General features: G+C 41.1%; 1 protein-coding gene and 1 long non-coding RNA gene across 3 annotated transcripts in view; one reads left to right on the top strand and one right to left on the bottom strand.

Annotated features, from left to right (window-relative positions):
• Positions 1–26913, top strand: part of MYO1C (myosin IC) — a 164092-nt gene that overhangs the window by 10725 nt on the left and 126454 nt on the right. Inside the window, exon 1 of one of the 2 annotated variants that reach the window (XM_043499332.1) lies at positions 11493–11686. The exons of the other annotated variant lie outside the window; for it this stretch is intronic. Coding sequence (XP_043355267.1) covers positions 11612–11686 — 75 coding nt within the window. The 5' untranslated portion in view covers positions 11493–11611. Of the gene's footprint in view, positions 1–11492; positions 11687–26913 lie in introns of those variants that run through there. 2 annotated transcript variants of the gene reach the window in all.
• On the bottom strand, positions 13813–18795 carry LOC122456970. The gene is made up of 3 exons (XR_006276189.1): positions 16825–18795; positions 16030–16077; positions 13813–14106 (listed from the first exon to the last, which is right to left on the bottom strand). It is a non-coding gene; the product is annotated as an uncharacterized LOC122456970 (long non-coding RNA).

The following is a 26913-nucleotide window of genomic DNA, read 5'->3' as shown; positions in this document are numbered from 1 at the left end:
TAACAACTTTCATTATTTTATTGCAAGTCTTGTGATAGCTGTTGGGTGTCGTCCATCTCCTCCTCTTCTCTCTTCCCCTCCCTCCCCCCAGCAAGTTCCAGCACCTTGAGTAATGGAAATGTGAGAATCTTGGTTTACTTTTTCTTTTTTTTAAAAAAAAAAAAAAGAAACTTTCCAGCCTTTTTGGTTTAATGAGAAAACTTTTAAAATGTGACCTCATCATTACCCTAGAAGGCAAAAAGAAGGATCCCAAAATCTTTTTGGTTTTTGTTTTGTTTTTTTTTTAAATCTCTCATGCTTTTGTGGTACCTGACTTATGATTATTAATGCCTGGAATTGGCACTATTCTATTTGTATTATCACAGTGCTGCAGATCCGTAGTAAACGAGCCAGACCTCGTGCACTGTGTAAAGATAGAACAAAAGACATTTATCTTCCTGCCCCTAAAAGTTTTCAATCTAAGTATGAGAGGTCAGAGGTGGAGATGAGACCAGCAATAGATGGGGGAATTGTCACATGTCCAGTCAATCAGCCACTCTTGGCCACTCACCAGACTGCTGTGATGGGATCCAGCCACTGAAGAGAGTCCATGCACTTTCCCAGTGTTGTTGTCAATAGGTGCACACTTGGGGTGCAGTCCTTCTGCCTAGCATCCTGTCTTGAGGGCTGATACTTCCATGGTTGAACTGCCTTGTCCGTGTTACCAGTGCTGACCCCTTCAGACTCTGTGTTGCTTAAATACACGCTCTACCAGAATTCAGCTAAAGGTGTGTGCCTTCTGATTTATCTCTTCAAGAGGGCATGTGCTTGGTATAAACACTAAACACACACACAGACCTAGCACAAAATTCTAAATGACCATTGCTTTCTCTTTAATAGCATGAGAAATAGACAGAGCTATATAAACATAATAAACCCTATAGGTATTTCCTGCCTCTGTTTCCTCACCATTCTGAAGCATTTTTTGGGCTGGAGTCATAGTCTTTTGGGGCCACCCAGCATCCTTCTGTTGCATTGTGTGATTTGTGTGCTGCAACATGGAGCTTCACCTGCCCTCTTCCCAACTTGCCTATTCTGACTTTGTCCAGGCTGTCCCCTTCCCTCCTCCTGCCCAAATTTCCTCTGTGGCTCTCCTAGTCTTCCCGTGTGAGTCCTTTTATAACCTTTTAGTCCTTTGGTCATGTGGATCAGCCTTTCTTGGATCAGCCTCTTCAGGTGATCCCAGACCCTTTCCTGGTAACTTTGTTGCTAGGTGACTTCTTCCTGGTTGGGAGCCAATGTTTTGCATAGGATGTTTGCATTTGAATAGAGGACTATCCCAAGTTAGTGACCCTTTGTCAGCCCAGTTTCACTATCCTTTGAAATTTCAGTTCATTGTGGGGGTTAAAGAGCCACCAGAGAAGGTAATAGCCCTGACATTCAAAATTGAATTTGCAGCTTGCTAAAATACAAAGTTTATAATCTTACACAATTTATAAATTGTACAGACATTCCCCAAATTGTCACAGGAATACATTGAAACTGTACTGATCAGCATAATAGGCTGTGGTGTCAGCGCGCACCACTAGCCTAGCCATTGTCAAGTTTCTTGTGGCTCTCGTAGTAAAGGAGGGATTTAAAGGAGGATAATGAGGTAGCTTTGGGGATTTTTACAGGGAGCTTTTCCCAAGTGTGAGAGGTAGCATGGGAGAAAGCACGAATGTGCTTGTTTGAAAATTTAACAAGTGGGCGATGAAAGCTGGCATCGTGGGTTGCTCAGAGGAGGGAGTCAATATTTTGATAAAAGAAAAGGAGCACTTGTGGCACCTTAGAGACCAACAAATTAAATTAAATGGGTGTTATCATACACACTGTATGTATGTGTGTATAACACCCATTGTTTCATGTTCTCTGTGTATATAAATCATCTCCCCACTGTATTTTCCACTGAATGCATCCGATGAAGTGAGCTGTAGCTCACGAAAGCTTTTATGCTCAAATAAATTCGTTGGTCTCTAAGGTGCCACAAGTACTCATTTTCTTTTTGCGAATACAGACTAACACGGCTGCTACTCTGAAACCTGTCATTATTTTGATAATGAATGAAAGATGATAGGAAGGACGAACATAGGTGTGAAGGCTTTAAAAGTGAAGACAAGAAGCTTTTGTATAATGTGGTAGAGAAGGGGGAGCCAGTGAAGGGTTTCAAAGAAAGGGGCGATATGGTCAATGTGATAGGCTAGGGAAATTATCTTTGCAGCAGCATTCAGAATGGATATGAGCAGGGCAAGATTGCATTTGTCAAGGCCAGAGAGAAGGATGTTGCAGTAATCATAAGAACATAAGAATGGCCCTTCTGAGTCAGACCAAAGGTCCATCTAGCCCAGTATCCTGTCTTTCGACAGTGGCCAGTGCCAGATGCCCAAGTGGGAAAATCAAGACATGAGCTGATGAGCGTTTTAGCTGTTTTGATGGATAGGAAAGACCATATCTTAGAGATGTTATGCAGAAAGAATTTGCAAGATTTAAATGTAGCCTCAATATGAGGAGCTATAGAAGGGTCCAAGTCAAAGATGATGCCCAGGTTATGGGCAGAATGGTGGTCAAGAAAAGAAGTAGCAGAGAGGATTTGGGTGGCTGGAGAGGAGGATAAAATTAGGAGTTCTGTTTTAGCCTTCTTGAGTTTGAGCTGATGGCCTATCTACAAGGAGATGTCAGAGACAGACTGAGATTTCAGTTTGGACAGGAAAAGAGAAGTCTGGAGTAGAGAAGTAGATTTGTGAGTGGTAAGCACAGAATTGATAGCTGAATTTGTGTTTGTGGATGTGGGAACCCAGAGATAAAGGACAGAGCTCTGTGGAACCCCTATAAAAAGCTGGAGGGGCCGTTGAGGAGGGTCCGCTGAAGTACATGCTGAAAAAGTGATTAGAAAGGTAGGAGGAGAATCAAAAGAGGACCCAGTAATGGAGACCAAGGGAGAAAAGATTTCCAGAAGAGGCGCATGAGTGGCAGTGTGGAAGATGGCTGACAGGTTGTGGAGGAGGATGGCATACTATTTCTGAGTTTTGCTAGAAAGAGGTAATTAAAGACTTTGGCAAGAGTGCTTCAGTGGAGTACAAAAGGAGGAAGCCTGAGCGTCTAGCATGTAATTGGAGGAGAGAAACGCTCTAGACAGTGATTGTAAACAGCACCTTCAATGATCTTAGAAGTGAAAAGAGGAAGGTGGTTGGGAGAGGCAAGCTGGGTCAAGGGTGTGGGTTTTTTTTGTTCTTTTTGTTTTTATTAAGCTGGGAGAGACTTAGGCTATGTCTACACTGGCAATTGAATGACACAACTTTTGTCTTTCGGAGGTGTTAAAGCCCCCAACCCCGGAAAGACAAAAATTTTGCCGTGACAAGTGCCAGTGTGAACACTGCGTTGTTGGCAGGAGCACGCTCTTGCCGACAAAGCAAACCCCGCTCATTGGGGGTGGAAGCTTTTTGTTGGCAGGAGAGCCGACAAACAACGGCTACACTGCACAACTTTCAGCAGCTGAGGCGACGCAGTCATGTCACTAAAAGATATTTAGTGTAGACAAAGCCTAAAACAAGTTTGTATTGTAAGGGGAAAGAGCCAAAGGAGAGCGGGGAGGTTAAGAGCAGTTAGGGGGAGATCAGAGTGGGCATGAGGGAGCTCAGGAGATGGTTTGGGAAAGAGTCAGCAAGAAGAGGAAAGCAGGCAAAAAACTTCTGCATCTGTGGTGGGAGAAGGACAGAAAGGGAGAGGAGCTGAGAGGAGAGAGGTCAGTGCTGTGTATTGTCAATTTTCTCTTGGAAGAAATTGTCAAGATCCTATGTGGAGAGAAATGAATGGAGGAGTGGGGGGGCAGGTTTGAGGAGTGAGTCAAAAGTAGTGAAAAGGTTCTGGGATTGTGAGTGGAATTCAGTAAAGCTGCGGTGGAATTGTTCAGCTAGGAAGGTGGCAAAATGTATTTGTAGTGCAGGAAGTCAACCTGATCATGGGAATCTCTGCTAGAAAGGTTCTGCAATGTGAGAGCAGGAGTCAGGGAAGTGGATGTTGGGGTTGAGCTGGGTGTTGGCAGGGCAGAAATTGCAATGGGGGAAAGGAGGAAGAGTTAAGGGTGAACGAGAGTGAAGCATGACAAAATCAACAACCATATCAATGGAAGATCGGAGGAGAGGGCTGAGAGCAGATGAGACATCAACACTGATGGGGTGGAAGTCACAGAAGGGCCGAGTGTTTTTTGGGGGTGGAGTGGGGAGTTGATGGGTGATGTTGAAAGAGACCAGGTAATCAGAGAGGGGAAACAGAGATTGGAGACAGAGCAGTACTTGGTGAAAAGAAAGTTTGAGTGAACTTTATGAGTGGGAGAGTTGAACCAGGCTGCAGGTCAAATGAACAGGTTAGGGTGAGGAAATGTGCAGCTAAGGCATCCAATGGATCATCAACAGAGAAGCCAAAATCACCAAAGAGCATGGGAGATTGAGAGGAAGAGAGAGAGACAGAAGTCAAAATCAGAGAGGAAGGCTGATGGAGGAGTTGGGTGGATGGTAGATGTCAGTAACATGGAGGGGTGAAGGAGAGAAGAGTCAGATGCAGTGCTGTTCAGAAGAGGAGAAGAGTTCCCTCTCATTCGTTAAATACTTGAGATTTTGACTCCAGCCATGTTTCTTGACATGTTCTTTATAAAAATGCTTAAGCCATTTAAGTTGTTGCATTAACTTTAGAATAAATTTATTCTAAAGTTAATTCAAAAGAACTGTTTTTATAACAATTTGGTTTAACTTTGTGATTTAAGACAGTGGTTCTCAACGTGGGGTACATGTACCTCTGGGGTACTTAAACTCATCTAGATAGTTGCCTAGTTTTACAACAAAGGCTACATAGAAAGCATTAGCGAAGTCATTACAAACTAAAATTTAATACAGACAATGACTTGTTTATACTGCTCTATATAATATACACTGAAATGTAAGTACAATAGTTATATACCAATTGATTATAATATGGTAAAAATGAGAAAGTAAGCAATTTTTCAGTAATAGCATGCTGTGACACTTTTGTATTTTTATGTCTGATTTTATAAGCAAGTAGTTTTAAGTGAGGTGAAATTTGGCAAGACAAATCAGACTCCTGAAAGGGGTATAGTAGTCTGGAAAGGTTGAGAGCCACTAATTGAAGAGGTAAGAATATTTGTCTTCTCCCTGCAAAGAAGCTGTTGTATCTTGACATATATTTCAAAGTAAATTTATTGCATGTTAAATGTAAATTGCCACTTACTACTTCTGTCCATAAGAAGGGCAACTCTTCATGGCTAAGTGTTATCAGTGTACTCTTTTTGTTTTCTATTAAAATGGGAAGGATGTTTACCAAGGAACTTTAGCAAGCTTATCCTCATTTAGCATCCACGTAGGAAATTCTAATTCTCAGCTGACTTCAGGATAAACAATGCATCTCTGGACATAGATAGTACAGCTGTGTCTAAACAGGAAATATTTCTGAGATGTATTGTGTGTTTTCTGTATCCTAAAAATACACTCTGATAAGGGCTATTGTCTGCACCACCACTATTTCCTTCTCTGCTCCTGCAGCAGTGACACTCGGATGAACCTGCCCTTAATTAATTTGCTGCAGTGGAAGGGCCAGCTCAAGAAAGCTTGAATTATTATGTTTTCCTTGAGGGAGAAATTACTCTGTGTGGTGGCTCTTTTTGAGGCAGAGAACTGTATGACTACCAGGAATATTTCAAATCATCCTCTTGTACCCTGATGACAGATTTTTCTACCTTTTTAATGTGAATGAAATGAGGCAATTGTTTTCGGAATAAAAGTATATGATGGTCACAAAAGAACTCCTCACTGAGTGATTACATTGCTTTTAACACACTTGTAGTTCACGCTCTAAGCATTAACAGAGTACTACTTCATATTCTTGTTTCTGATTCCTCAACTTCTCATGCTCTCCAGATATCTTTCTTGGAGAAGAATGATGTCCATTGTGTTCTGTGGAAGCTAGTTATTTAGATATAGTTCATTTTACCTCTCCCTCCACATTCTTGGACCTTGCCATTTCAGGGACTCTGTACTAAGTTCTGTACTACTCCAAACTGTAGAAATCAGAATGTAGTACAGAGTACTGTAGAGTTGTCACCAGTCTTTCAATAACTGCTTTGTCCAACCCAATACTTAGGGATATCCTGTCTGACAATACAAGCAGTGTTTAGTTACAGTGGGAGCTAGTTCGTCAGGGAGAACTCTGTAGGTTTTAAATTTATTTGAGCATCAACTTTTGTGAGCTATAGCTCACTTCATCGGATGCATGTAGTGGAAAATACAGTGGGGAGATTTTATTTACACAGAGAACATGAAACAATGGATGTTACCATACACACTGTAAGGAGCTTGATCAGGTAAGGTGAGCTATTCCCAGCAAGAGGAAAAAAAACCTTTTGTAGTGATAATCAAGGTGGGCCATTTCCAGCAGTTGACAAGAACGTGGGAGGAACAGTGTGGGGGCAATAAACATGGGTGCGGAACCACCTGATCAACATCCTATACAGAAAACAGGGAAAGATTAAGAATGAGCTCTCAAAACTGGATACTCTCATTTAAAAAAAAAAAAAAACCAACCTTCCACACAAACTTCCTCATGGCTGGACTTTACAAAAACTAGACAAGCCATTTACAACACACACTTTGCTTCTCTAGATAGTTTAGTGTCCTTTTTCTTTTGTAAACTACTACATGCCACAAGGGGCCACAACAGTGAGTCCCTTAACCCACCCAGCAATATTGTTAATCTATCCAGCTAAACTCTTGCCCTGAGATAGGACAGATTCTTCTGCTAGGCGCTCTCCTTCTGCCCCTTCACCCCCACGAACATGTTACAGTTCTGTGGTGACCTAGAATCCTATTTTCGACGTCTCCGACTCAAGGAATATTTCCAACACACCTCTGAAAAACATACTAACCCACAGAGACCTTCCTACCAACACTACAAAAAGAAGGATTCTGGGTGGACTCCTCCTGAAGGTCAAAACAACAGACTGGTCTTCTACATGGAGTGCTTCCGCCGATGTGCACAGGCTGAAATTGTGGAAAAGCGGCATCACTTGCCCCATAACCTCAGCCATGCAGAACACAATGCCATCCACAGCCTCAAAAACAACTCTGACATCATAATAAAAAAGGCTGACAAAGGAGGTGCTGTCATCATCATGAATAGGTCGGAATATGAACAAGAGGCTGCTAGGCAGCTCTCCAACACCACATTTTACAAGCCATTATCCTCTGATCCCACTGAGGGTTACCAAAAGAAACTACACCATTTGCTCAAAAAACTCCCTGAAAAAGCACAAGCACAAGAACAAATCCGCACAGACACACCCCTAGAACCCCGACCTGGGGTATTCTATCTGCTACCCAAGATCCATAAACCTGGAAATCCTGGACGCCCCATCATCTCAGGCATTGGCACCCTGACAGCAGGATTATCTGGCTATGTAGACTCCCTCCTCAGACCCTACGCTACCAGCACTCCTAGCTATCTTCGAGACACCACTGACTTCCTGAGGAAACTACAGTTCATCGGTGATCTTCCTGAAAACACCATCCTAGCCACTATGGATGTAGAAGCCCTCTACACCAACATTCCACACAAACATGGACTACAAGCCGTCAGGAACAGTATCCCCGATACTGTCACTGCTAACCTGGTGGCTGAAGTTTGACTTTGTCCTCACCCATAACTATTTCACATTTGGGGACAATGTATACCTTCAAATCAGCGGCACTGCTATGGGTACCCGCATGGCCCCCACAGTATGCCAATATTTTTATGGCGGACTTAGAATAACGCTGCCTCAGCTCTCGTCCCCTAATGCCCCTACTCTACTTACGCTACATTGATGACATCTTCATCATCTGGACCCATGGAAAAGAAGCCCTTGAGGAATTCCACCATGATTTCAACAATTTCCATCCCACCATCAGCCGCAGCCTGGACCAGTCCACACAAGAGATCCACTTCCTGGACACTACAGTGCTAATAAGCGATGGTTACATAAACACCACCCTATACAGGAAACCTACTGACCACTGTACTTACCTACATGCCTCCAGCTTTCATCCGGACAACACCACATGATTCATAGTCTACAGCCAAGCTCTACGATACAACTGCATTTGCTCCAACCCCTCAGACAGAGACAAACACCTACAAGATCTCTATCATGCATTCCTACAACTGCAATACCCACCTGCTGAAGTGAAGAAACAGATTGACAGAGCCAGAAGAGTACCCAGAAGTCACCTACTACAGGACAGACCCAACAAAGAAAACAACAGAACGCCACTAGCCATCACCTTCAGCCCCCAACTAAAACCTCTCCAACGCATCATCAAGGATCTACAACCTATCCTGAAGGACAACCCATCACTCTCACAGATCTTGGGAGGCAGGCTAGTCCTTGCTTACAGACAGCCCCCCAATCTGAAGCAAATACTCACCAGCAACCACGCAACAAAAACACTAACCCAGGAATCTATCCTTGCAACAAAGCCCGTTGCCAACTGTGTCCACATATCTATTCAGGGGACACCATCATAGGGCCTAATCACATCAGCCACACTATCAGAGGCTCATTCACCTGCACATCTACCAATGTGAAATATGCCATCATGTGCCAGCAATGCACCACTGCCATGTACATTGGTCAAACTGGACAGTCTCTACATTAAAGAATAAATGGACACAAATCAGACCTCAAGAATTATAACATTCAAAAACCAGTCGGAGAACACTTCGGTCTCTCTGGTCACTCGATTACAGACCTAAAAGTTGCAATTCTTCAACAAAAAAAACTTAAACAGACTCCGAGAGACTGCTGAATTGGAATTAATTTGCATACTGGACACCATTATGTTTGGCTTGAATAAAGACTGGGAGTGGATGTGTCATTACACAAAATAAAACTATTTCCCCGTGTTTATTTTTCCCCCTACTGTTCCTCACACGTTCTTGTCAACTGCTGGAAATGGCTTACCTTGATTATCACTACAAAAGGGGTTTTTTTCCTCTCCTGCTGGTAATAGCTCACCTTACCTGATCACTCTCGTTACAGTGTGTATGGTAACACCCATTGTTTCATGTTCTCTGTGTATATAAAATCTCCCTACTGTATTTTCCACTGCATGCAACCGATGAAGTGAACTGTAGCTCACAAAAGCTTATGCTCAAATAAAATTTAGTCTCTAAGGTTCCACAAGTACTCCTTTTCTTTTTGCAGATACAGACTAACATAGCTGCTACTCTGAAATCTGTAGGTTTTGTCTCTCCAGAAGCCTCAGTTTAAAAACAAAACAAAAAACCCTTTTACATTGATTGTAACAGAGTTCTATTTTCTTTCTACCAGAAGGGCTATTACAACTACATGTCAAGATAATATTAATATATATATATATATATATATAGTCAAACCAGAAAACAGGAAAACTGGTTTAGGGAAACTTGGCTCCTCTCTCTAGCTTGTGTGCTACTGGAGGAAAACGTTGAAGTCATAGAGGAAATCTCAGACATGGGATAAAAATTGGGGATAGAAGCAGAGTGGAAGAAAACAGAGAGAGATGCCGGAAGAATAAAAATATGAAGTCATAAGGAAATTTCTCAAAGAAAGAGACTAATCCACAAGAAAAAAAATTTAAGATAACTTTGTCAGCCATGCCTCTGAAATTGACTGTCTGCATTTGACTATTTGTGATTGATTACATTCTCTATGTAAGCTCAACAGCTTGTGTCTCTCACCAACAGAAGTTGGTTCAATGAAAGATATTACCTCACCCACCTTGACTCTAATATCCTGGGACTGATGTGGCTACAACAGTGCATGAATCTGACTGTCAATCCCACACAAGTAGTGGTGAGGACTTCAGTGTGGTAAACAATTGCTTTGCTACAACCTTGGCTTCTCCTTTAAGATCTAATGCATGGCCTCCCCTTTCTCCTCTGTTTGACATTTTACCTTTTTTATGAGTCTCTTTGCCTATTTGTTCAGTTCTCTTCTTCTAGCTTTTTTACTTTCCTCTTCTGTTTTTCTGTTTACCCTTTCTTGTTTGCTACTGAGATCCAGAAGTTTTATGCATATAATTGAAATTATTCCTTTGAAGATCTGAGAAACAAATTATATTTCACTTGCAAAGATATGAATACTTAAATACCTAGATAGGAAGGATAGATTAGATACTGCTTTATGGTTGTGGGAATAGGACAGTTGCCAGCTGGAGAAATGATGAAGCAATGATTTTTATCCTAGGAAATAGCTCTGGAAAAGGAACCAATAATTTCTATCCTTTGAAACAACCTTGAAGGTAGAATGAAAAATGCATGACAAGGGAAATGCCTCTTGGCCTAGAACAATCTTTTTCCTGTCACATAATACCTAAGGACAGAATAATAATTCCAAGGGCAAGAAATACCAATGCAAGCAACAAACTTTTTGTTCTCAGACCTGCAATGGAATGATCATCTGTGCCATTCTTTTCTTGTTAATCCTTTCACTTGTGGGTGACATTTAAGGTGCTATATATTTATAAATGTTTTAGGATTCAAGTATTCTCAGTAGCAAGCCTCCTCATCTGGAATTACTTCCTCTGGAATCAAGTGTCTGAGCTTAAATATGGCTACCGAGAGTGGATACATCTACCACAGCAGGTTTTGAAATATCCAGCGTTTAGCCTATTTGTTGGTATTTTTTTCTTTGGTCTGTTCAGGATATCTGTTTAGAGGCTTTAAGGATGAAGGGTCATTTGCAGTGTTTCTAAACATTGTCCCCAAAATAGGGAGTAAAGTACAGCCAGGTGCAACACTGATAGATGCCTCAAAGGTATATATGGTGGTTCCAACAGTTTTACCTTGTACTTAGAGTAAGAAATGCTGTGGGGTAACTTTTTTCTCTCTCTTTAATGGTGACTGCTATGTTTGATTTTGTCGGAACTAGTTAACTATGAAGAGCTTAATTAGAATTTAGTTCTATAGTAATTTGAAGGACTTGTTGGAGTTACAGTGGGAATAGTTGGTATTTTCTGTTGCACCATCTCTTTAAATCCAACATCTCAAAGTCCAACACAAAAAGAAAAGGAGGACTTGTGGCACCTTAGAGACTAACAAATTTATTTGAGCATAAGCTTTCGTGAGCTACAGCACAGTCCAACACAGAGAATCTTTCCTGCATAAAATCTCAGGGCAGTGCTTACAAAGTCTACTGTACAGTACTTTTGTGCCAATAACTGTCAAATTCCAGCCATAGCAACCTGACTTTTCTATGTTCTCTGGGTCTGAAATGGAACATCTAGAGTTAACAGCAACAAGCAAGGACATAAATTAACGATTCCTGGAACTGTCTTGACTCACTGTAACGATCCAGAATTTAGTGGAAACTAGTGCTTGAACTTAATTGTAGTTTGAGCTCACACCTACATTTAGTTTAAATACAAGGATTCAGCTCTTCCGCTCACAGTAGGACTTCTGGACCAAAGAATCTACTCAGTCTGTTGTTTCATAGAATACTGTTGCTGTTCCTTGATGTCGGCACCCTCCTCTAAAGGACAGAGAAATCTACTAACTTAGTTCTGGAAAGATGGAACTGCAAATTGAGTACATTCCCACAGGAGAAATCATCCGTGTGGTCAGTCAGAATGGAGAGTGCAAGACTGTAAGCCTGTGTTTCTTACTGTTTTCTCTTTTCACTTCTTGTTTTGGAGTTAGTTATATTCAAAATGAGCAATCTAGTGTCCATTGTTCTGAGTTCAGAAGAAAAGTTAATGTGAGAAGGGTAATGGGGCTACTGCAAAGACTCCTAATTAGAATGATTGTGACCATCTTTTAAATAGAAATTTTCAAACTCAGCAGTGTTATACTTCACCTCAGTGAAAAGAAGAGTCAGTGATTGAGAATTAAGGAAATGGCAGAAGTGTTCAAAACAGTGTTGTTTGAGTACACCACACTTAGCATGATTTGTAATTGATATGGCCCAGGAGCACTTAGTTGGTGCATCAGAATTTGGGAAAGGATTTATAAAATAACTGAAGGAAAGAAAACCAGTTTTAAAAAGAATAAGGTCCAGCCTCTTAGATATCCATTGCCAATCTTGCCACTGGATTCATGTCAGAAATTTAATCCAAAGATTAGTAAATACTAAAGAGTGAAAAATAGGAATAGAACAATGTATCAAGAAAAATAAGATGAAAATTGTCAGCATCTTGTAGAACTGGGTTTTCGATCTAGTTACTTCATGACCACTTTATTGAATTATGTTTCGAATCCTGTGTGTATGTGCATTGCTAATGGACAGTCAGTGCTGGGTGGGTTTTTACCTATAGCTCAACACACAAGTAGAGTTAAATGTTCCTGAGAGCACCACTGTGCATTGTTTTTTAAAAAGCTACAAAATATATTTCTCTCTCTCTTCAGGCTTCCACATGAACAATCTGTGTTGAATTATACTGTACTCAAAGTATTCAATTTTCTAATATCTGTGTAAATGTCACAGAAAAGACTTAAAATAAAATGGGCAGTTCAGAAAGGTTAAAGCCTACAGCATATTTTTATCTGGATTTTTGAAGGTCAAGTAACAAATTGTTGTTTTCCTTTTACTGTCAAGGTATGCCCTGAATAGGAAATTGCAGTTGTCAGTTCTGCTAAATTAAGAATACACTGCAACTAGTTATAAGGTTTCAGAGTAGCAGCCGTGTTAGTCTGTATTCGCAAAAAGAAAAGGAGTACTTGTGGCACCTTAGAGACTAACACATTCATTTGAGCATAAGCTTTCGTGAGCTACAGCTCACTTCATCGGATGCATTTTATAAGGTGTTTTTCTTTCAAGTGAATAAATCTCGCTTCTAAAAGAAATTGACGTTTCACTTCACATTTCTGTATTATTTTTTGTTTGTATATGCTAGAGCTACTCAAGACACAATTGTGAATGATGTGAATTATTTCTGTAGTCATTTAAGCCATACCTAAGTCGTACCTAAACGCAGCTATGTACATATGTCCCTGTCTGTCTATTTTAGGTGCTTCTATGGCTCCCATTATCATAGTATCTGAGTGCCTTATGAGGATAAATACATTTAAAGATTTTAGCAACCCTGTGAGGTAGGGAACTGCCAAAGAGGATGGAGCTAGACTGTTCTCAATGGTGGCAGATGACAGAACAAGAAGCAATGGTCTCAAGTTGTAGTGAGGGAGGTCTAGGTTGGATATTAGGAAAAAACTGTTTCACTAAGAGGGTGGTGAAACACTGGAATGGGTTACCTAGGGAGGTGGTGGAATCTCCATCATTAGAGGTTTTTAAGGCTCAGCTTGACAGAACCCTGGCTGGGATGATTTAGTTGGTGTTGGTCTTGCTTTGAGCAGGGGATTGGACTAGATGACCTCCTGAGGTCTCTTCCAACCCTTATCTTCTATGATTCTATACTGTTATTCCCATTTTACAGAGATGAAATTGAAGCACAAAGAGGCTAAGTGACTTGCCCAAGGTAACACAGGAACCCTTTGGTGGAGCAGAGAACTGAACCTGTCTCTCATATCCCCAGGCTAATGCCCTGACTGCTGGACCATCCTTTCTGTCTTAATACCTCTCTGTATACAGTAATATGTAAAAAATAACTTTCCATTTCCCTACATGTAGTAATCAAACTTTATTTTACCCAGGCCTTGATTTTACTCTAAATTTATGTGATTGGTGTTGCATTTATTAAATATCTTTGCAATACTGATTGCAAAAGTGTTTTGTGCTAAGCAATTGCATGCTGAAGCAAGCATATTCTGTTACTCCAGTTTCCTTTCAATACCATTTTACTAAGCAATTTAAAACTTCCATATGAAAACTGGTGAGCATAACTGCCTTACAGATTGCACAAACATTAATTAAGTAAAACTTACCCGACGACCCCCCCCCCATAAGAAATCCTATACCTCTGGCTGGCCAGAAGGTCATGCTGCAGACACCATTAGTCTTTCCCATCCTCCTTTTAAATGGCCTGCAAGTTGCTTTAAGAGGACATTGGCTGGACTGGATGGTCTCTCCCAAAGAGAACTGTTCACTCAGGCCTTAGCCTGAATGATAGGTACCTGGGAGAGGATACAAAAGAAAAGCTGTTAGTTCGCTACTTAAAAAAAGTTTAAAATATTAATTAAAACTGCGTAAAACAATAATTTGCTATCTTGAGAACAGCACCTGTTATGGAGAAACTTTTGTGCCAGGAACTATAGAGTAGTGCCTCAACAGTCTTGTACAGCAACGGTTGAAGGGGGTGCTGTGAGTGGATATGTTGTTTTCCACAAAACCCAGACTTTTTAGTAAAAAGAAAAGGAGTACTTCTGGCACCTTAGAGACTAACACATTTATTAGAGCATAAGCTTTCGTGAGCTACAGCTCACTTCATCGGATGCATTCGGTGGAAAATACAGTGGAAAGATTTATATATACACACACAGAGAACATGAAACAATGGGTTTTATCATACACACTGTAAGGAGATGCATCCGATGAAGTGAGCTGTAGCTCACGAAAGCTTATGCTCTAATAAATTTGTTAGTCTCTAAGGTGCCACGGGTACTCCTTTTCTTTTTGCGAATACAGACTAACACGGCTGCTACTCTGAAAACTGTAAGGAGAGTGATCACGTAAGATGAGCTATTACCAGCAGCAGGGTGGGGGAGGAGGAAAACCTTTTAGGTTTTAAATCTCCCCACTGTATTTTCTACTGAATGCATCCGATGAAGTGAGCTGTAGCTCTCAAAAGCTTATGCTCAAATAAATTTGTTAGTCTCTAAAGTGCCACAAGTACTTCTTTTTGCGAATACAGACTAACACGGCTGCTACTCTGAGGCTTGTTAGTGTGGCTATGCTGAACGGTTATGGAATAAAATGGTTCTCACAGTGTTTAGCTTCACTATTTCACCATGAAATGATGCAGGCTGCTAGAGTTGATAGGTTTATAGAGTTTCTTGTAGCATCTTCATCGACCTGCAGTCAGCTCTGCTTCCTTACCTTTCCCCTAGTACCTGTACATGGAGAAAGTGAAGCTGAGCTGGAGTTAACTTATTGCCTGTTAGTGACCAGGTAGGGCCTTTACACCCTGTCTCACAATCTGATGGCTGGTTGGTTGATGTGAAATTGGTTGGTTGATGTCATTCTTGTTGGCAGTTGCAGTAGAGGCCAAAGATTCTGTTGTCATGGTGACTGAACTTGTTTCTCAGTAAGGGAGTTGGAGGTCCTTCCATAATAAGGATGAGGCCTATTGGCAGATAGCGTGGATCAACTTAGACCAGTGCTGTACTGGTTCTGTGATTATTCTCTGATTGTCTGTCTAACACTTACACTATTACAAAATATACATATTCATTTAAAAAGAATTACAAAAGAAAACACAAATATGGGGTGTGGTAGGTCCTACATGTAAACAAATCTGATAATGTAAGTACTACTAACAATGTAAGTATTATTTTGCTTGCCTTGAATTTTTAGTTGGAGATGAAATAATCAATTTAGAAATATGTAGGAGACTCACTGTCTGAAAGCTGATGAAGATATGATTTCTGTTGTGGTATGAGAGTTTTTTGGAGAACACACTCTTACAAGGGTATTCAGCATTTGAAAGCATTCTGGAAAATCTGTTCTTGGTTTTAAAGAACAGAGATTGAGAGAATCATGAAGACTTTGTGGTTGGGGTATCAGAATCTGCCTTCATTATGGATTGGGAATCTGTTCTCATTGTTTGGGAATACAGGTGTGGATGGTATGGGAAACATGCTCTCATTGTGAGGTAAGAGAAAAGATTGTGTGCTATGAAGAACCTGTCCTTAGTCTTAAGTAATAAGATACATACTAATCCATTTATTTGTTTATTTGAATCCAGTCATTGTTCTGTCTCCATCATACAAAGCAAGATTTGTGACAATATATATATATATATATATATATATATATATATATATATATATATAGCTCCATCTACAAAAGAAACAAAAGCAAAATAGATTTCCACTCACGTGAACTGTGTTGTAAGGCTCTTTCTCCTCAGTCATTCAAAAAAAAACCTGAAATCACAAGAATGAGATGCGTGTGTAGACGGTGCCTAGCAAAATAGGGTCCTGGACCACGACTAGGCTCCGAGCGCTATGATAATACAAATATAAATAATATATTAGGGAATGGGAGTAGGATGAATGCAACAAACACAATTACTTGTATGTAGTTCCTTGTCTTATGTCCCTTCATTCCCCATCCCTATAAAACAAGATTCCATATCGAAGGGAGAAATGGCAAGTAATGAAAAATGGAAGTGGCCTTTCCTTGAATGGCAGCCTGGAGATACGCAACTAAAATCAACCTTGGAGGAGGACTATATGGCAAACCAGGAATGAATAAAAAGGGACGAGATGAGAACCAGGGAGCCGCACACAGAAATTGACATCACCTGACCCTAAAGGGTAGAAATCTGTGTGCCAACAATTGAGAAAGAGGTTCATTTTTTTAGAACACATGGAATTGCAGTTTAAGACTTGCCTTTCAGGGTTGGAAGCAGATCTTCACTCTAGTCTCCATCATAAACAATTCCTACTGTTTTTAAGGAAGAAATACAGATCCTTTTGAACTAAAGTTATGTATTTAGCTAGAAGAGAAAAGGAAAGCCTTTAGACTAGAGATCCTAAATCTCTAAGACTTTTTTAAATGGCAAAAGAAATAGTTCTATAACAAAATAGATGAAAATTTACCTGCCAAGATCTGAACTAATTTTCAACCCATGGTTCGTTTACAATTTTTAAAAGAGAATGTCTATTTACCTTTTTAAAAAAAAAGGTCCAACTCGCCAACAAGGTGCCACTTCCGTTAGAGTGAAGGATTTAATCCTGCATGGTGTGCACAAGTAGTTGATGCTGCCTCCAGCATGTGGTATAGTGAGGTCAGGACACGGGGAGCATAATGCTATTTTTGACACAGGGTGGGATGCAGTGATGTTGCCTCTGACAAGTGACACAGCACAGTGCTGTCTGTCTCTCACAAAACTCTGTGCTCTCTTCCAGGCTACTTATATACATGGAACATTATTATTGCTAGACTGAGAACTGAATTTCAGCACTGTAGTGACTGATCTGGTAAAGTTATTCCAATTCATTACGTCAGTATCTTCTGTGGAGTTTTTTGCTGTAGTGAGATCAGATACCTTTCATCATCTTTTGCTGACATAAAACTAAGCATCTTGCCTTCCTTTTTAACTTTTGAAAGTAGCAGGGAAGAAAATGAAACGCTAACGCTCTTGATCTGTTCAATTTAGCCCTCTTTTCCACCACATCCTTGGTATAACCAGGAAAATCATCAGCCTGTGTCCTTTCCATGTTAGATTTTTAAGTTCATGGGCTTTTTACAAGTTCCTTAGTATTACATTTTTAAAATATTATAATTATGTTGAGGAGATTTGGTGCAAGCAAGCGATGGACTCTTTCAGTGTCTAAGTTCTGATCTGGGTGCAGAAACAAAAGCGTTAGCAGCATGGTACATAAAAATTCCACAGACCTTCCTTTTTCCAATCCCTCTGGAAGACCAGCAATTCTCAGACTGTTTTCCTTGATTTTCCCTCAAGATCATTAACCATTTTTTTTTCGGGTTGAATAGTCCTTTCCTGTTTATATTCATAGTACGCACTGTAAGGAGATTCTGTTCTCAGCTTCATCTAGTCTTGATGCCAAGCCTTGCAAATTAGCTTGATGTGTACTGGTAATACTTTTGCTTTGTTATATCTTCAGTTATTTTTCTCAAGATAGTCTGTTCATTTGAGATTTATTTTAGCCAGTCCATAATTTCATCTAGTCTCAGAGGGGCAGCCTTCCCTAGTCAGCTGTCTTGGCTGCAAGACGGCTGTCCAATAGCTTCTGCTTTTTAGGATTTTGTAGAAAGTCTGGAGATTGAGAAGCATCTGTAATGGTATTAAACTAAAAGAAAATAGTTGTAGAATAATATCTGATGAAAATTAGATGGCAAAAAAGTGATTCAGCTGCTGATGAATTTTAGAAGGTTGGGAAGAGAGCTGTAAACTATGCAGCCATCATCTCCCTAGTGTCTCCCAGAAGTTCTTTTGGTAGATTGAAGGGGCATTGGCAGTGGTTATTCATTAGATTGGATTTCAGTAAGAACAATATCCCCATAGTTATAGCTGACTGTTGGGTCCTGCATAATATATGTGAGGCAAAAGGGGGAAAAGTTACTGCCATGATAGAGTGCAGAGGTGGAGTGGCTCTCTGAGTTTGAGTTTGACACAATGGCCACTAGAAGAGCTCAACATGGAGTCTCGTGGTTAACAGAGGCTTTGATAGAGCACTTTAGCCGTCATCGATAGTACTGTTCTGTGCTGGACTGTTCTCTGGATTGGTGCTTTGGGTCCTGTTAGAAATAGTGTGGCATTTATTGTACATTTACACATACTGTGTACTTTGAGTATGGCTATGCATTCTGCAGTATGCGTTGTGAACTAATAAAGGTAATTTTATTTTCCAAAAATAGGAATTTGAGTGCCAAAATCAGTGCATGTTTTTTTGTATATTTTTCTACAATGCAATACAAACTTTAAGCATAACTTAATGGAATAGGATTTTGGAATTGGAAAGGTAGAAAACATGTCTGTCCATTTCGGTGCATAAATATAGTCCTGCGTGCTTACACATACACTGATCTGCGAGAACCATGACTGGCGTATGTGAAGCTGTGGTTTTCCTTGCTGTCTCCCCAGCGTGGCCCATTATGTGGATGTGGGCCAATAAGTGGCCATGCAAACCACTGTTAAAGAATTGCAACAAATCTTATACCAAGTGTGATGTATGGCCAGAAAAGGTTAAGCATCCTGCAGGATAATTGACCCAGAGTCAACCATTAGAGAGAGTCATAGATTCATAGATATTAAGGTCAGAAGGTTTATAGTCCAAATGTTTATATTCAGGGTGATCCAGTCAGGACTGGGATCTCTGCCTTGTGGCTTAAGCTTCCCGTACATGAAGCATCAAGCGGATCTAAGATAAAAAGGATGGCGACCCAAGGGTCTTTTATACAGTTTCAGGTGTTGACAGTTCCTTAGGTGAATAGTCACTCATGGGGACTTGAAGTGGACCCATTTTCTAAGCATCCCTGGTAATTATCTACACAGATTAACATAAGGCACTTGCCCATTTTTCATGAGTCTCAGGTGATTTGCTGTACATTTCAAAGAGAGATGAAAACAATGATGTTACTATGTTTACAAAAAGAAAAGGAGTACTTGTGGCACCTTAGAGACTAACAAATTTATTAGAGCATAAGCTTTCGTGAGCTACAGCTCACTTCATCGGATGCATTTCCGCCAAATGCATCCGATGAAGTGAGCTGTAGCTCACGAAAGCTTATGCTCTAATAAATTTGTTAGTCTCTAAGGTGCCACAAGTACTCCTTTTCTTTTTGCGAATACAGACTAACACGGCTGCTACTCCGAAACTATGTTTACAGTTCATCTAAATGTTAATATGTCCTTTTGATCTCTGAATCAATACCTATAGTGACAGACAGACAGTGTCTGTTTACATGGCTAGCATTAAACAAGATATGAGTACACACATACAATTAGTATTGCCTCTAGTTTCTAACAATATAGGTTTGCATTTCAAAGTTCTAGCCGATCTACTATGGAATGGCCTTAATTATCATTTACATACTGTTCTAACATCTTGAAGTCTTTAATCCATGATCTGAGGACTTCAATAGCTCAGATATAGGTAAGAAGTTTATCGCAGGAGTAGGTGGGTAAGATTCTGTGGCCTGCATTGTGCAGGAGGTCAGACTAGATGATCATAATGGTCTCTTCTGACCTTAATATCTATGAATCTCTCTAATGGTTGACTCTGGGTCAATTATCATGCAGGATGCTTAACCCTTTCTGGCCATACATCACACTTTGTATAAGATTTGTTGCAATTCTATAACAGTGATTTGCATGGTTTATTCTAATTAGATGATACCACAAGGGGGTTGGACTAGATGATTTTCTGAGGTGTCTTCCAACCCTCATCTTCTATGATTCTTCTGTGACTCTACGATCTTTTCCAAAAAAAAACACTGCCTCATTCAGTACAAAGAATGGGAAGTTCTCAGTGAATGAGACAGCTCTTCAATATTTTCAACATTTTAGCTCCTCTGTTTTTTCCACCAAATGCATCCGATGAAGTGAGCTGTAGCTCACGAAAGCTTATGCTCTAATAAATTTGTTAGTCTCTAAGGTGCCACAAGTACTCCTTTTCTTTTTGCGAATACAGACTAACACGGCTGCTACTCTGAAACCTGTCAATATTTTCTTTTACCCTTATTCAGTATGTGGTCCCATGTCGTATTTACTGCACATCACCCAAACCCTGCACTGAATAAGATTTTGTTTATATTTCTTCACCAGCTTTTCTATGCCACTCATCCTAGTATGTATGCCTCACAATCACTAATGAATTAATCTTCACAACACCACTATGAAGGAACTGAAACAGAAAAATTAAACACAAATTTTCAAGCATGTACTAATGTGAGAGTGCTCCCAACTTGTAGATCCTGATATTTTTTTTTTTTTTTTTTTCTTTTTTGGGAGATGCTGAGCACCCACAGTTCCCACTGACTGACTTAAATTGGAGTGATGAGTGTTCAGTGCTTCTAAAAATCAGGCTGTAGGTATCTAAAGTTGGACTCACAGAAAAATTTATGTAATTAGTGGCTACTTTTGAAAATTTGGGTTTAAGCAGCTTGCCTCAAAGTCTGTGATAGACATGGAAATAGAGCTAATTCTTCTGGGTCCCAGTCCAGAAATTTATGTGCAAGAGCATTTATGTTTAAAATTGAAATTAGTTTTCTCTTTTCATCCCCTACCTAATTCACTACACATCCTTGAACGGGAATCGCACATCTGATGCCCTCACTCAGTAAATCATCCTACGTCACTTACTGTTCATGTTGTGCACTAAATGAAGCAGGGCTCCTGTAGAAATAATACTATGAGTCTGTAATTAAAGATTGTATCATAATGTATACGCACAAGGAGATAGAATTAAGGTTGCACTGGCAATTTTAATTCTGCCATTTTCTTGCATTTGAGTGTTTGACTTCGCAAGTTAATGTTGTTCAAATTCAGTGGGTTTGTGGGTTTTTTGGGAATTATCGAGATCTAAAATAAAAGTAGCCAAAAAACAAACAAACAAAAAAACCCAACCACAATCCAAATTCCAGCATATACAACTGCAAACTTATCTTTTGCATAGGGCTGTAGCAGAGTTTGAACCTCTGGGCTCTTAAGATTCTCTGCATATACTCAGGTTTCAGAGTAGCAGCCGTGTTAGTCTGTATTCGCAAAAAGAAAAGGAGTACTTGTGGCACCTTAGAGACTAACAAATTTATTTGAGCATAAGCTTTCGTGAGCTACAGCTCACTTCATCGGATGCATCCGATGAAGTGAGCTGTAGCTCACGAAAGCTTATGCTCAAATAAATTTGTTAGTCTCTAAGGTGCCACAAGTACTCCTTTTCTTTCTGCATATACTGCTACCCCTTGTTCTAAGAGTAATCCTGTTAGCCGATAACAGTAGCAGTCAGTTATTCTTCCTCTGCACCAGCTGCTAGAAGGGGATACAATGCATCGTTTGCAAATAAGTTATGTAATTAATTGCTAGATAACTGTGGAATGTTGGGAATCAGTATTCCTGGCTTCTCTTCTTGGCTTTGAGTGGGATGGGTTAAATTGCTACAGCAAGGGGAGGAGGTGACTGGGAGCAGTGGCTCCTGGATGCTAATTTGTTTGTTCATCTCATGTTCCAGAAATTTAAACTTTAAAAAGGGCCAGATTCATATGTACACTGTTTCCCACTTTCCAGTGATGGAAATCAGATATAAAACCAGTTTAACTGGCTTGTTAGGCCATACAGAATGTACCAGTGATTTGACCTTGAGCCTTTATCTGCTATGATTGTGAAGAAAACGTACAACATGCGACTTGAGAGTAACTCACAGGTTTCCAAACTTTTTGCCAGCACAGCCCCATTATAAAGAAGTATTTTCAGCTGGGACCTCAGACAACATGGAAGATGCCATTTTGCTCTACAAAATGGCATCATCCACACATCATGATTGTTACATAAAGCCTCCGCTCAAATGCAATTGTAAGATCTGTAACTTGTATCATAAAGTTCTACAACCTTTTTGCACACTTTGTAACTTCAGTTATTGTTAGCATAGCCTTTTTAAGTTTTATAACCTTTTCAGGTTTCAGAGTAGCAGCCATGTTAGTCTGTATTCGCAAAAAGAAAAGGAGTACTTGTGGCACCTTAGAGACTAACAAATTTATTAGAGCATAAGCTTTCGTGAGCCAGACTCACTTCATCGGATGCATCTGATGAAGTGAGCTGTAGCTCACGAAAGCTTATGCTCTAATAAATTTGTTAGTCTCTAAGGTGCCACAAGTACTCCTTTTCTTTTTGTGGATAACCTTTTCAGTTACACTTCTCTTCTCCTCCCCCTCCCTCCTGGAATGCTTGTGGGATGAATGGGCTGGTTGAACAGCTGGAAGATCAGAAGAGCTCCCAGGTAGACAAGATGTCTGGGACTCTAATTAGGCAGCAGTCACAAACCCAATGCATGGACACTGGCCGAGGTGGAGTGTGACCAACAGACGCAGCCAAGTCATCTCTAGTTGCAGGTCATGACTCTGATTAGGCAGCACTCACACCCCCAATGCATGGACACTGTCTGAGGTGGAGTGTGTCCAACCAGATGCAGGCAAGTCATCTCTAGTTGCAGGCGATGAGGAGCAGGTCCTTAAAAGGGGAAGGGGCCATGTGCTCAGGAGTGCATTCACAAGCTTGTACCTCCTGTGAAGGCCCTTCGCCCGGACCGCCTGGCCAGGGGTTTGCTGAGTTGCATTTCTTCGTGCCTCGGGAAGACTTACCTTAATCACACCATCCATCGCTGCGCTGTGGGACACTTACCTTGAAGGATCCTGACATCTCCAGTGCTGTGCCTGTCTTGGAAGAGTGAGTGTGACCCCCCTCACCTCTCCCCCCAACAGTAGCATCGTAATAAAACAATATAAGTGTAACCCTGGGTTGGTTTCTAGAGAAATTGAGGTAACAATCTTGCATGCACCATATGTACAATTCACTGCATGAATTATGCTATTTTTCTCAGAAAAAATTGTCATCTGCACAGTGTGACATCGTATGTATGGTGCATACAAGGTTGCATTGTGCGAAGCTCACCATTTTGTAAACTAAAATGGCGTCGTCCATGCATCATGTCATGCCACACACACTACATGCAAGGTCACACTGTCCAGAACAAAATGGCATCCTCCACACACTAGGGATTACTGCAACCCATTCTGCTGAAATGGGGTTGTGACCTACAGTTTGGAAACCGCTGGTGTAACTGATGCAGTGATGTCTGCCTTAGTCAGCAGAGATTCTGAAGCAAAAGCTCTGAAAGGAGTAAATTGCACAATTAATTTCAATTGCATGTTAATTTAAATGCCCAATGGGTGTAATTTAAATGCCAGTACTAACTGTTTCACTGGTGATCAAATCATGGAGGAAAAGAGAGGAATACATAGTATGAAGATGTGCACAATCTACTATGAGTGACAGCTCACTTGAGCAAAATGAGTGTGTGGTGCTTTGCAGTGATGTGGTGTAGCTGTGTTGGTCTCAGGTGATTAGAGACATAAGGTTGGTGAGGTAATATCTCTTATTGGAACAACTTCTGTTGGTGAAAGAGACACTTTCAACCTTACACCAACCTCTTCAGGTCCTTGGAAGTTGCCACTGCTTATTTTATCCCCTAATCAAGAAGGGCTCACGCCCCAGTGTCTAAAAGGGCCCAGCAGGGCCTCTAAGTTTCTTAGGGGGGCATTGTGCCTGAGGAATTCAGCAAAATGTACAATAGATTAGTGTTCAAAATACAGTTGTATGCGGCATCTCAAGTAGGTGGGAGCTTGGTTTGTGAATGAAAATATCATTGAAAATACTTGAAAATATCATTGCCTTCCCCCCCTAAGATTTATGTGCACTTCACGTCTGAGCGTGTATGTAACATGCTGGGGAGGTGAGTGAAGATCCCTATTGCTCCAAACAACTGATGGCCACCTAAATGTAATGGGATGATTCCTCCCATTGACTTCAGTGAAGTTACACTAAAGCTTGATTTGGCCCAGTGGCCTTACCATGAGTTTATCCTGCTGATGATTCATGCCCGGTAATGAGTCACTGGGGAGAAGAGGTAAAACTTCCTTTGCCATCGCCTTAGAAATTTTGTCAGTACACTTAAGAATGAGAGCACTCCCCAACAGAGGCTTTTCTAATAAATAAGCTTGTGTTATTTATATTATAGTAGCGCCATGAGTCCCAACTGAGAGTGGGTCCCCATTGTGCTAGATGCTCTGTAAATGCAAAATGGGAAACTGGCCCTGTTCCAAAGAGTTTACAGTCTAATAGACAATACAAAGGGATGGAGGGAAAATGAGAGATACAGAGAGGAGAAGTGACTCATCTGATATTACACTGTAGTTCAGTGTCAGATCTGGGAATAGAATCTAGGTCTGCTGACTCCTAGTCCTGTATGGTATCTGCTGAACCAGTGATGCTGCTTCACTGTTTGTCTCTTATGTATGCAGAATGAGTGAAGTGCCCAAGACTGGTATGAAAAATAGGCTGAGGATAGCTATGGAGGCTAGATTACAGTAGGTACAGCAACACTATCTACAGGCAGCCAGTTTGTGTAGCTCTGTGCAGTTTAGTGAGAAGAAAATTTAAAAATGACCTTTCTGCTAATTTTAAACAAACCCAGCAAGAGAAACATGATCAGCACCTCCCCTTTTATCCAGGCTTCTGTTCTCAAGATTTTCATACATAAACTCTGTACAGTATGATCTTCACTGCAGGACAGATAAGAAATTTACTGGAAACTAGGGCTGTCAAGCGATTAAAAAATGTAATCGTGATTAATTGCATGATTAATATAATACCATTCACTTAAATATTTTTCTACATTTTCAAATATATTTATTTCAATTACAACACAATACAAAGTATACAGTGCTCACTATATTATTTTATTACAAATATTTGCACTGTAAAAAGAAACAAAAGAAATAGTATTTTTCAATTCACCTAATACAAGTATTGTGCAATCTTTTTATCATGAAAGTTGAACTTACAAATGTAGAATTATGTACAAAAAAACCTGCACTCAAAAATGAAACAATGTAAAACTTTAGAGCTTACAGATCCATTCAGTCCTCCTCCTTGTTCAGCCAATCGCTCAGACAGACAAGTTTGTTTACATTTGCAGGCAGAGGTGAAAGTAAGCCAGCCCAGTCTAGTAGGGCGTACTGGCAAGAGCTGGTACGCCATGCCGGGCCGGACCGGCTTCGCCGGCAGTGATTTAAAGGCCCGGGGCTCCAGTGGCTGCGGGGAGCCCCTGGCCCTTTAAATCACCTCTGGAGCCTGGCTGCCGGAGCTCCGGCAGCCAGGCTCAGGCAGGGATTTAAAGGGCCCAGTGCACCTGCCACTGCGGGGAGCTCCGGGCTCTTTAAATCACCTGCTATCCTGAGCAGCGGCAGGGCTCCAGTGGTGATTTAAAGGGCCTGGGGCTCTGGCTGCTGCAGGGAGCCCTGGGCCCTTTAAAGCACCACCAGAGCCCTGCTGCCAGAGCCCCAGGGTAGCGGCGGCAGGGCTCCTGCGGTGATTTAAAGGGCCCTGCGCTTCCAGCCACTTCTGCAGCTGGTAGCTCCAGGGTGATTTAAAGGCCTTAGGGTTCCCAGCCTCAGCTGGAGCCTGTGGGCCTTTAAATCTTGATTTAAAGGCCCCACCTCTTCCCGTTGAGGCTATGCTCCTGCTCAGGACTCCGGCGTACCGGTAAGTCCTTTAAGTTATTCACCCCTGTTTGCAGGAGATAATGCTGCCTGCTTCTTGTTTATAATATCATTTGAAAATGAGAACAGGTGTTCACATGGCACAGCTATAGCCAGCATTGCAAGATATTGATGTGCCAGATGCACTAAAGATTCATATGTCCTTTCATGCTTCAACCACCATTCTAGAGCACATGCGTCCATACTGATAACAGGTTCTGCTTGATAACTGTCCAAAGCAGTGCAGACTGAAGAATGTTAATTTTCATCATCTGAGTCAGATGCCACCAGCAGAAGATTGATCTTTTTTGGTGGTTCGGGTTCTGTATTTCCGCATCGGAGTGTTGTTCTTTTAAGACTTCTGAAAGCATGCTCCACACCTCGTAACTCTCCGATTATGGAAGGCACTTCAGATTCTTAAACCTTGGGTCGAGTGATGTATGTTGTATCTTCATAAATGATCTGGAAGATGGTGTGGATTGCACCCTCAGCAAGTTTGCAGACGACACTAAACTGGGAGGAGAGGTAGATATGCTGGAGGGTAGGGATAGGACATAGAGGGGCCCTAGACAAATTGGAGGATTGGGCCAAAAGAAATCTGATGCGGACGAGGACAAGTGCAGAGTCCTGCACTTAGGACGGAAGAATCCCATGCACCGCTACAGACTAGGGACCGAATGGCTAGGCAGCAGTTCTGCAGCAAAGGACCTAGGGGTTCCAGTGGATGAGAAGCCGGATATGAGTTAACAGTGTGCCCTTGTTGCCAAGAAGGCCAATGGCATATTGGGCTGTATAAGTAGGGGCACTCCAGCAGATCGAGGGACGTGATCGTTCCCCTCTATTCAACATTGGTGAGGCCTCAGCTGGAGTACTGTGTCCAGTTTTGGGCCCCATACTACAAGACGGATGTGAAAAATTAGAATACGTCCAGTGGAGGGCAATAAAAATGATTAGGGGACTGGAACACATGACTTATGAGG

This window comes from Dermochelys coriacea, chromosome 17 (assembly GCF_009764565.3).
Source record: "Dermochelys coriacea isolate rDerCor1 chromosome 17, rDerCor1.pri.v4, whole genome shotgun sequence".
Lineage (NCBI taxonomy): Eukaryota > Metazoa > Chordata > Testudines > Dermochelyidae > Dermochelys > Dermochelys coriacea.
This window is presented reverse-complemented; position numbering and strand designations above follow the sequence as displayed.